This window comes from Nelumbo lutea, chromosome 2 (assembly GCF_056320005.1).
Source record: "Nelumbo lutea isolate HS-2025 chromosome 2, American lotus-T2T, whole genome shotgun sequence".
Classification (NCBI taxonomy): Eukaryota; Viridiplantae; Streptophyta; class Magnoliopsida; order Proteales; family Nelumbonaceae; genus Nelumbo; species Nelumbo lutea.
The window spans coordinates 8320866-8332292 of NC_142685.1; the positions used below are offsets into that span (position 1 = coordinate 8320866).

The following is an 11427-nucleotide window of genomic DNA, read 5'->3' on the forward strand; positions in this document are numbered from 1 at the left end:
GAGGAATAAAAAGAGATCTTTTATCATTTGTTTTTAATGGGTAGAACGTGTTAATTGTTGTTGGGTTACGTAGGAGCGTCTTCTTGGCGCAGCCTTGGGCAGCATTTTCACCGGAGTCGTTGTTTTCGAACAACGCAGGAGCATCTATAGCTCGATTTCAGAGAACCAATTCCAACCCAAACCTCAATCTCAGGTAATTTCTATTTTGGCTCTCTTGCTCTCTTATTATTAGATACCCAGGATTGGTCTTGTATTTCTGCGCAATCTCACCCATCTATACATTTTATTGTGCGATAGACTATGAGAAATACACGTTGATTTATCTAAACCTGTGCACTTGTATGAACAATGAAGGAGCATATTTTCAAATCCTATCTCATCAAACATTCTTTATCCCTTACAAACTCTTTGGCTTGTTGGAACTTGGAAGTTAATGAAACTTGTCTAATACAATTTTCTGGTTATCTATCTATCCATACTACATGAAAAGTTAACACCTCGAGTAAAATGCAGCACATTGTGTGCGTGATTTTTAATATAGGCATAAGAGTTTTATTTTATCTGTTTTCTTTTTTCCTCTCTAGGTTGACTCTTATTTCTTTTTCCCTTTTCCTTTGGTTCGGCTAATCCCGCCTAATAGGTTGCCCTAATTAGTTCTGAAGAATTCCTCCCATTTCAGTTGTATTTCCTAGTCATCCCAGACAGTAAACAACGGAAGCAAAAGGAATATGCGACTTGGTATTTCTAAAGCCATCCTGAATGGTAATTTGGATGGAAATATCATTTGGGAAATTGGGATATGCTAGCTTCATTAGGATGAGCTGTCTTCTTTCTTAACTGGGCTAAAACTAGCCATCGTCTGCAGCTTTCTCGTTTTATAATATAAGGAGATTCAGTAAATGCAATTAGATGGAGTATTGGTAGAGTTTACATCTCTAGTTTAGATCACTACTTCCCCAAAGATAATGGGAGCTTTGCTCATCCCTTTTGGTTCAGCTGAATCAATAGAAATGTAAATGATGTGGTCAGTGGGCTAGCAGAAACAAGGATGGGAACTGCTTATTTTTATGATGATGGATTGGTGTAACATAGTACTTTTCTGTATGTTCTTCTGATATAATCCAATGCATCAACATTGCCTTGCCAACAGAAGAGGGAAATGCATGACTTTCTTATTTGATCTTGTTGTGCTAGTCTGTTAATACATCCAAAACCAAGAATAAAATGGAGAAAAACCCTGTTAAACCCTGTTCTTCAGGTCTTAGAACAAGAAACTAGGTTTTGTAACTTCAGTTGCAAATGTAGTGGAATTTTTCGGGGTTTTGTAACTTTAGTTGCAAATCTAATGGAATTTCTCTGGGATTCATACATTGAAATAGACCCATTGCTGAACTGCATTAAAAGTTGTGTTCTCTATGTGATTGTGGTTCTTTGGTATGTGTGTTTTGCTTGGTTGGTTTACAAATAGTGCATATTTTTTCTTGGCAAAGTTATTTGGATTAGGGCAGTGACTTTCTGAATTATGTTTTAAATGTCGCTTGTCTTGGGCGAAGGCTCAACTTTGTGGTTGATGCCCCAAAGTACCAGTTGTTTGGACCTTGCTTCATGAATCAATCAAAAGCAAGGTTCTTGTAGAATGATTAGAGAAATCAATCAGGTTTATCTTGTTTTTTCTTTTCTTTTTTAATCTGTTCAATTGCTTCTTTACTTAAAGAAGTCCTAGTGTTTTATCTCACACGTTTTCCCTATGAAACACCATCCCCAGGTAAAAGATTTTGCATCTTATAGATTGTCTGGGGAATTCATAAAGTCAAGCTCTGAAGAATTGGTTAATGATGATCGTTCAGGTTAATAATTCATGATTAGCTTTCAGTTCAACCAAAAAATCGATCTTATTCTCGAGGGATTCAAAAACATCAAAATATATATAGCTTACCTCTATTTATCAAGATTCTAACCAAGCCATCATTTCAGAAACATCACTTTGGTGCCTAGTTGAACATTGAGGAAATTTATGTAAGGATCAACTGTAGTGGGTTATGGACATAAATGCCCTAGGATCAGAATTTTTGGTTAACATGGCTCGTGGATGTGGAAGAAAGTGGAACTGGGAAGTCTTTTTGAGAAGCACGGAGGTAAGGGATCCACTTTTAGCTGGGTTAGGGTTGGTTAAACATTCTCTGTCACTATATACTATGCCTCAACGTTTGGGTTTCCTGAGAAAATGAAATACTCCAACATCTGGAACTCACATCTGAAAAACTAAGCCCCTGGATCTCATGCTTTCTGTGTTTGTGGAAACTCCATGGGTCTCTCTGGAAGTACAGGCTTATGTGCTACAGTGCTTTCACAGCAATGCCAAAGAGATAAGCTTCATTAGGTACTATCAAATGGTGAAATGCAAAGTAAGTAAAGTAGATGACTGAGGAGTGTCTCAACTTTTTTGAGTGGCCTTATTATTAGAATTAGTTATTTTTTTCCCATCCTTCCAAATTATACCATTGCTTTAATTATATTGTTTATTATTTGCTTAATGGTTCAATTCTAGTTGGCCATGAATTCAGTGCAGTGGTATCATTTCCTTTTATTTTTCACATAATTCTAGATTTGTTCAGGAAAAAAAGTGGTGATATAGTGTGCTTAGAGGTAATTAGATGGAAATAGTGGCCATTGCTAGTTGTAAGAGGAAAAGAAAATGGAAATATTGATATTCATGGAATAGCAAAAAAAAAAAAATCAACAAGTGGGCTGAGTCATTAAGTTTTGATCTACAGTCTTCAGCGTCTCTCCTTGGAATACTATGGAGTCACACCAATTGATTAGAGACATCAAATCTCTGATGAATATGATGGAATCATACCAGCAATATACATGCGCATATTAATTGGTGTGCATTACTTTCTTGTGGTTGGGAAATTGGTTTGAACAATATGACCCAGTGAGTTGAATGATATTTGTCCCTTTTGTTATTTGATACAATACAATTAAGATTGATGATCAGTAGATGATTACGACTTCTGGTACCTTGGATCAATCATCCATAACAAGGGGGAAATTAAAGAGGGTGTTGCCCATATAATTAGAGCAAGGTGGTTGAAGCGGTGAGGTGCATCTGGTGTCTTGTGTGCTTAGCATATACCAATGAGGCTAAATGGAAAACAAAATAAGAGACTGCTGATCAAATAAAAAAACTTTATAAGAGACCAGCATTGCTATATAGGCTAGAGTGCTGGGTCAGTGGCAAGCCTGGAAAGGATGGATTCAGAGACAAGTGCATTAGAGAGCATTTAGGAGTGGCTCCAATTAGTGATAAGATGAGGGAAAGTCAACTGAGATGGTTTAGTCATGTGCATAGACAACTAATGGCTGCATTGGTGAGGCATGAATTGGTGCAAATAAATGGCTTTAAAAGAGCCAAAGAAGATGTGAAATGGTAAAATATTATTCGAGGACTTAAGTTCAGACAGAAAATTGTTCTTGATTTTTTTATAGGTAACTGAAAATTTTATTAGTTATAAAAAGATAAAAATGGTTCTTGATAAAGCATAAATATGGGATAGTGTAGCTGACCAAATAGTTGGTATTAAGGCTTAATTGAGTTCAGAAGACCAAAGAAATTGTGGTCAATATTTCCATGCTTTAGGTGATCCATTGTTACATTGTTAAGGAACTTCGATGTCCCTAACAAGAGTGTATGACTGCTACTTGAGTCTGTCATAGAATATCTAGCCAAAGGATGGTTAGGATCCATCTCAGAGAGAGAAAATTCCCCACTAACAACTGTATATCCCTGATGCCATGAGCTATCCTCCATATGGCCTAATGTCTTCTCTTTTGTCTAATCTAAAGATGTTGCTTGAATCATATTCATAAAAAAAAAAGATGTTGCTTGAATCACTTTCAACTAAAAGGGGTTCTAAATATATTTTTCCTTTCTTTTATTTATCAAAAAAATATATATATTTCCTTTCTTTTTTTTGTAATTGCAAAGATCTGATAGCAATGAATGCCTTTTGGTTTATTGAAATCATCTTCTACGATCACAAAAAACTGAAAATACCACATCCATCTTTTCTTTTTCCATTAAATAAATTCATCCCTGCTAAACTGGAATTGCCCAAAGAACTTCCATGAGATTTCATGTTTGATGTCTTGGTCATAGTTGTCAAGGCAACACCTAGGCAGGTGCCTAGGCAATGCAGCGCTCATGAAGGGTCTGGATTGCCTCGCTTAATCGCCATGATATATTTTTTACATGGTGCTCTGGGATAATTTTATATTTTTAACCTTTTGAGATTGTAATAATAAAATAAACATTATTAAAATAAATTATTCAGTTTAAGTTAAGGTACTAGTTTTTTATTATTTTTCTCATTTGTTAGGGTTCAATCAACATGTATACTGCCTTGAGTTCTCGAAGACTTCAAAACTTGAACTGATAAGCATATTGATTATTTTCATCATCACCATCATCATCATCATCTTCTTTGTTCACCCTTTCTTTTCCTAAGTAAAAAATAGAGGCTTAACCCCTCTATTTTTCTGAATTTTCTTTTCTTTCTTCAATTTTTTCATGAATATGTTGATTTTTTTATGTTTTAAATGAAGATTATACTTTTTTTATGAAGATTATAAACAATTATTAGTGAAAGATGGTTACTGCTTGTTATGGAACCTAACCTAGGTGACTGGGTGACAATTAATAGTGAAAAATGGGTTTTATTCAAAAAGGAAAAAAAAAAACATCACTTAGCCTCTTGAAAGCTATGCCTCTTGGGTTCACTGCCTTTGACAATCAAGAAAAACAAAGATAGCTTAACATGTGGAGCAATGAGTTTGCATGATCACAACAGTTTCTTTTGACCCTCCAATAAAAGAAGACATGCTATCAACCAAATGAAAAACCAAGTCACCCAGTGAGTGTTTGCCTGGGTGATTTGGTTTCAATGTGTTCACACCGTCCCAACACTTGTGATCTTCTAATAAAACATAGGCATGCTATCAATCAAAGGAAATCCAAATAATCCAGTGAGTGCATCCTTCTATTGTCACCCCAAATGATACACTAACAATCCACTAACAAATAAAAAAATAGAAGTTGCCTCTAGGGTTTGCTACCTTAATATGACAATTTAGAAATATCAAGGTAGCCTAATGTTGAGTGATTAGTTCAAATGACCACAATAATTTCATGCAACTCTCTAATAAAACACAAGTGTGCTAACAATCAAATGAAAAGCTAAAACCACCTGATGAGTGCATACCTGGGTGATTTAGTTTTGATGATTTCACATGGTCACAATAGTTTCTTGCAACCCTACAATAAAGCATATATCTATAAAAAAAAAAAAAAAAACTACAATAAAACATATAAATGCTAACAATCAAATGGAAAATCAAATCACCTAGTAAGCACATGCCTCTTTTCTATCCCAAATGATACAAAAACAACCTGCTTAACATATGAAAAAATAGAGACTACAAAAAAAAAAAAAAAAAAAAAACCGTGAGTGCATGCCTGGGTGATTTGATAGTCCATGTAGTCACCACACTTTTTTGCAATCCTCCAATAAAACATAGACATTCGGGAGATTTCCTCTTGCTTGGACAAACCCCTGATCCTTGGGAACTCTCTCACCTCTTGTTAGAAATTTGGGAGATTTCTTCTTACTTGTAGTGCAGTTTTAGATGGATTCCCAGAGAGTTAAACCAGTTGACAGATGTCCTAGCAAAATTTGGGTTTGGGAAGGGACTTTTTGTATAGTGCACATACATGCCAAACTTATAGTGATAATTGTTTGTTGACAAGGCTTTGTACATCCCTCCCCTGATTAATGAAATCTGTTATCTTTTCTTAAAAAAAAAAAAAAAATTAGGATCCACTACCTTAATAGGAATATCAAGAAATGTGAAGGTAATCTAATATGTAAAGCGATGAGTTCATATAATCGTAAAATTTTCTTGTGGCCTCTAAGAAAAACCTAGACATGTTATAAGTCAAAGGATAAACCAAATCACACAGTGAGTGTATGCTTGGGTGATTTGGTTTTCATGAGTTCACATAATCACAACAATTTCTTGTGACCATCCAAAAATGATGCTTTCAATCAAATAAAAAGCCAAATAACACAGCAAAGGCATGTCTGCTATTGCTATACCAAATAATACAATAACCCACTATCATATAAAGTAGAGACTACCTCTAGGATTAGGTAATACCAAGATAGCTTAACATGTAGAGTGACACCTAGGCAATAAGATGCTTATGGAGGGCCGCCTCAATTGCCAATATATTTTTTACATGGTGCTGTTGGATACTTTTATATTCTTAACTTTCTGAGATTATAATAATAAAATAGATATCATTTATCAAAAAAAAAAAGATATTATTCAAATAAACTATTCAGCTTGAATTAAAATAGTAGTTTATGTTTATTTTTTTCTTGTTTGCTTAGGGTTCAATCAAGTTCTATACTGCTTTAAACCCTCGAAGATTCAAAACCTGAATTGAAAAGCATGAAAGAAGACTCAATTTTGTTCAAACACATTGATTTTCTTCTTCTTCTTCTTCTTCTTCTTCTTCTTCTTTCATCCTTTATTTTCTTTCCTCTTTTCCTAGGACAAAAAAAGAGGCTCAACCCCTCTAGTTTATTTTCTGAATTTTCTTTTCTTCTTCCATTTTTAATGAATATGTTGATTTTCTATTTTAAATGAAGCTTTTATACATTCTTTTATGAAGATTATATAGATAATTTATAGTGAAAGATGGTTGTTGCTTGCTACAGAACTGGGGAATTACATTAGGATTCAGGTTTTTTATTCAAAAAAATCCTATAGGTGACAAGGCACCCTCTACCTCTAGCCTTGCCTTGGAGCCTTGGAAAGTATGATCTTCTCCACGGGGCTACACAATGGGGGTAGCCCATCCCCCAACCCATGACCCCCGAACCCTGATGCAGGCGGGACTCAATCCCAAGCCTCCGCAGCTCCGCTACAACTAACAGGAGGCCCTTATCAATCAACCAGTTGGTACCTTGCGGAAACTATGATTTTCGTTGAAATGTTGATCTACTCAGCATAGCTGCATCAGTAGACTAGAATCAGTTGTTCACTTAATGGTGATTTAATGATATATTGATATTGAGAAGTAACCACTTCGATTTGTTCAAAGCACATTACAAGTGTTACCCTTCTTTTACGTTTGACTTTTGAAGATGCTTATGGTTAAGTGTGTTATCCACCTTTACCTTGACCGTTGAAGATATTATACATGATTTGCATTGAGGTAGAGGATACAGTAAATTTCATTTATTTATTTTGGCTTGTCCAGTGAGGTATGAAATGTCATTTCTGTTATAACATGAATGGCTTGGACATTTTTATTCATATAATACTAAGAGATGGCTTCTTGTTTACGTTAGTTGGAAAGTTTTTAAGTTGCTGAAATGAAAGGTTGTCAACTGTTGGTGGGTAATTGATTACGATTACTTTCTGCAAGACAATTAGTTGGTAGTTGAAAGTTTGATCAACATGGTTATTGCAAAGTAGGGTTGTGATTACTAGATTTTTTCTATTCGAAATGCCTCGAGCTCTTGTAGAGAGTAGCTGACAAGACAGAAAGTTTACCATCTTCAATGAAAATATGCATTGGCTCCCCCACAGAGAGCGCTCACAGCACATCCCAACTGTCCATTGGGAACATCTTCCAATGGCAATACGGGAGATGGTCCCGATGTGCATGTGGGGGGTGCTCTGAGGGGGTTCATCCCAAATTTACGTTGAATCAGTTAAAATCATCATCATCGTCATCTTCTTCTTTTCCCTTTTCTTATGGGAGGGGGTTTCTGTAAGTAGGAACAAAACAAATGATATGTTACTCGTAACTTGTGTAAACTTGTGACAAAATGGAATGGAGCTTTGTTTCAGACGGAGGAGACGAAATTGGGAAAGAAATATCGGTTGGAGTTTACTCATCTGTGGAACAAAGCAGTGGACCAGACGATGGGGCCTATGATTGCATTTCTGAGTTCTCGTGGGTGGTAGATGAGAACATTGAATAGTTAAATACCAAACATGGACTTTTACTAGCTCTGCTTTTTAATTGTATTCCTCCCATTTGTAGTTTTCTGTTCTGAAATTAAATGATGAAAATAGCATGCCAATCCCTCCCTGATTCATCATTATATTGATTGCATTGCAATGAGACTGTTTCATTCATGACACGAGCAAGCACAATTTAGACCAAGAATAAACAGAGGATGAGAACTTTATTTATTTATTCAAATAATATATTATTATATCCAAATATAAAAAGTCTAGGTAGAAGTAGAACCAAATGTTTTTGATCGCCAGAGACAAACCAAGCCCTACCCTATTGTTCTATAATAATTACTGAGCTTACTTATCAGTGATAAAAATAGTAACGATTAAATAACGTTCCCCTCCCTAAAAAGGAATAGATATCATCAATACTGCGATACGTCACCAACACCACCACCGGATTGTTCATTGTCGTCGGTGGTGGCTCCGGCACTTTCGGCTCGGCTTCGTAGCCAGTCCACAATCTCGCCGAAGACCAACTCAACGTTGTCCTCGGATTCGCCTACCAACTGATGCCACATCCCGGGGTACACCCGAATGGTCTTATCCTTACTGGCTGCACGCTGGTAAAGATCCTCCACGCAAGCCGGGTCGCAGATCACGTCGTCCGCACCGTGCACGATCAGCAGCGGTGCATCCACCTCGCTCAACCTACCCTGCACCTCCCTGCACACTCTCAGCAGCTCCAGCGCCGTCGCAGCGCGGGGCCTGGCCGAGCTACGCCTCGGACTCGCTAACGCCAGCCGTCTCTTCCAGTCTTCCTTGAACGACCTCTCCACGATCGAACCGCGGGTGGGGACAACCTGCCACGTGGGTATCACTGCAGAAACCAGTGACAAGAAGTGCTCCAACGGCCAAGGAGGCTTGAATTTGGAGCTGATTCCGCACATGGCGCCGTTGAGCACGAGGCCGTGCCAGGGCCGGGGCCCGCGTCGGAGGTGCAAAAGGACTGCGATCGCTCCGCCGAGGGACTCGGCGTAGAGGAAGGCCGGTAGCGAAGGCGGGTATCGCGCTCGGAAGGACTCGAAGTAGGTCTGGCAGTCGTCGACGACGGGGTTGACGTCAGGGATGTGGTTCTTGAGACCCTCGGAGAAGCCGTGGCCTTGGTGATCGATAGCGCAGGTGGCGAAGCCGGACTTAGCAAAGAGAATGGAAGTGAGCTGGACGAACCAGCTGGACTCACCGGTGAAGCCGTGGACGACGGCGACGATGCCGATGACCTTGGTAGGGGGGAGTGGGGTCCAAGATTGGGTGAAGAGCTTTAGTCCTCTAGAGTTGGTTATATGGTCGGAGGAATGAGAGACGGAGTGTCGGGCGTAGAACTCAGAAGGCGAGAGCGATCCGAAGGGGCTTTGATCGTTGGCATCTGCTACTGGGTGCACCATCTCTCTCCCGGGACAAAATGCGCTGGGAAGATAGAGAAGAAGAAAAAGGAGGGAGGTGGGAAAGATTGAGGATCTGGAAGGAGTCCTGCAGAGTTAAGAGATCACAAATCTCCCAGATAGATGGCTAATAACAACTGTGTGGGTGGGGGAGTTGTCACTAATTATTACTCTCTCTCTCTCTCTCTCTCTCGCTCCTCTATTAAGTATTAGTAAAACTCGTTGGCCCATCACTCCGTGAAGGGGGAGGGGTTGCCATATTTTGGTACAGATCAGTAGATCACCGTAGAATGGCCAAAATGAAAAACGAAAGTACGGACAGGTTTAATGCAAATTTTTGAATTTTATTGTAGAGTTATAAACATATGCATGAATGTTCGCCCGTGAATTGGCACCTCTCTTAATTTTATTTTAGACCTAAAAATTCTGACATTGAACTGAACCGTTACTCTCCCAATGAAAATTTGTTTTCTTTTTTTTATAAAATTTTTTTAAATAGAGTCTCCAAACTCAAATCCGATAGATAAAGGTGGGTCAGAGGTGTGGGTCATCTGCTCCTGCACAAATACTAATAAACAGGAAAGACAGACATTGGCTTTGGTAGTTGATGGGTGGGCTTGGATAAGTTATGGCACGCCTGACGTATGAACGTAACAAAGCGGCAAAGCCCACCGTGAGTCAGTGTTTTTTGGAGTGGAATGAGGACACACAGACACAGGAACGTAAAAGTAAAGCCCAGTTATTTATTGGGTCAACTGCCTAATTGGTTGCTACTTGCCTACTTGTTTAGCCCGGGCGTATCACTAAGCCGACTTCTGTATCCGGTTGACCCACACTCTTTTAACTCCTCCAATATGGAGTTTACTTTTGTTACGGCACCATTGTAGTTGTAGCGCAGGGTTAAAACAAAAAATAAAGGCTTTTGATTTTATTGTTGTGTCAGTTCATTTAATTTAAAATGGGGTCACATCACAAAGGTTTTTGATTTTGTTGTTTCAGTACATTGCTACCACAGTGTCGTATCAAATGTGGTTCATATCATATCAGCATGTGTAAGCATTCAAGCCTTCAGCCATGCCCATTATGGTTTTTTTCAACTGCCATACTATCACCTACTTGTATCACATGACATCGTCTTTTATTCTCAAATCTCAAGAAATTAATTCCAGAATACAATGTGTATCATTCATCCAGAACACACCAAAAAAATTCAGCTTTTCTTAGAAAAAAAAACAAGATCCTAAGACCAACAGGTCCAACAGGAAAGAAAAACGAGGTCTTTTTAGTTTTCCTTATCGCAGCCCCGATTAACTTGAGATTTAAATTATCGATATACTCAATACATACAATAAAACACTTTCTTTTTTGGTTCTAACATTTTCATAGTCACTTTTTACCATTGTTTTGATTTTTGGAAACTCTGTTACATCTGGTGGCAAATGTAATTAGGCAGTATTTGATTGCAGTGTAAATGTGAATCATCATAAAACTCCATCGCTGATTCACATTTATACGCCTTTGTTTCTAGTGTAAAACTTCACACCCAGTCCACTTTTTTAAGCGTTTGTTTGAGATGTAAAATTTATATCGAAAAGTCAATACAAGCCACTTTTTTCAGTTGATTTTTTCATTGTAAACCAATGGATTTATTTTTCCAACAACCGACTTTTACATGGAGATCTTTCCATTGCAATCACACACAACCTTAAGTTCTATTAATCTTACCATAGCCTATGGTTATGCAGGTTTATGGAGTTATTTTTCTATCGACTGACTTTTACATAGAGATTTTTCTACTGCAATCAAACACAGCCTTAGGGTCAGACCATTTTTCTAAGGGATGCGAAATGACTATCTCAATTACTGGGTCATGGGCAATAAAGTAGTAGTTAAAACTTGATAAAAACAAGCAGCAGGAATGGCAGGTTATGGGTATGGACTACCC

The 11427-nt window shown here is 37.9% G+C and overlaps 2 protein-coding genes across 2 annotated transcripts in view; one reads left to right on the top strand and one right to left on the bottom strand.

The window, feature by feature from the left end:
* Positions 1-8183, top strand: part of LOC148868410 (zinc finger, C3HC4 type family protein) — a 29193-nt gene extending 21010 nt beyond the window's left edge. Inside the window, exons 3-4 of the mRNA XM_088973392.1 lie at positions 74-193; positions 7927-8183. Coding sequence (XP_088829518.1) covers positions 74-193; positions 7927-8043 — 237 coding nt within the window. The 3' untranslated portion in view covers positions 8044-8183. The remainder of the gene's footprint in view (positions 1-73; positions 194-7926) is intronic.
* Positions 8184-8248: 65 nt separating this feature from the next.
* Positions 8249-9913, bottom strand: LOC148868411 (caffeoylshikimate esterase-like). The gene has a single exon (XM_088973391.1). It carries the CDS (start codon positions 9483-9485, stop codon positions 8466-8468), a length of 1020 nt encoding a protein of 339 aa, XP_088829517.1. The 5' UTR covers positions 9486-9913; the 3' UTR covers positions 8249-8465.
* Positions 9914-11427: the final 1514 nt, after the last annotated feature.

Excerpts from the sequence above, each read along its gene's own strand:
- LOC148868411 (XM_088973391.1), bottom strand. The coding sequence starts at position 9,485 with ATGGTGCACCCAGTAGCAGATGCCAACGATCAAAGCCCCTTCGGATCG.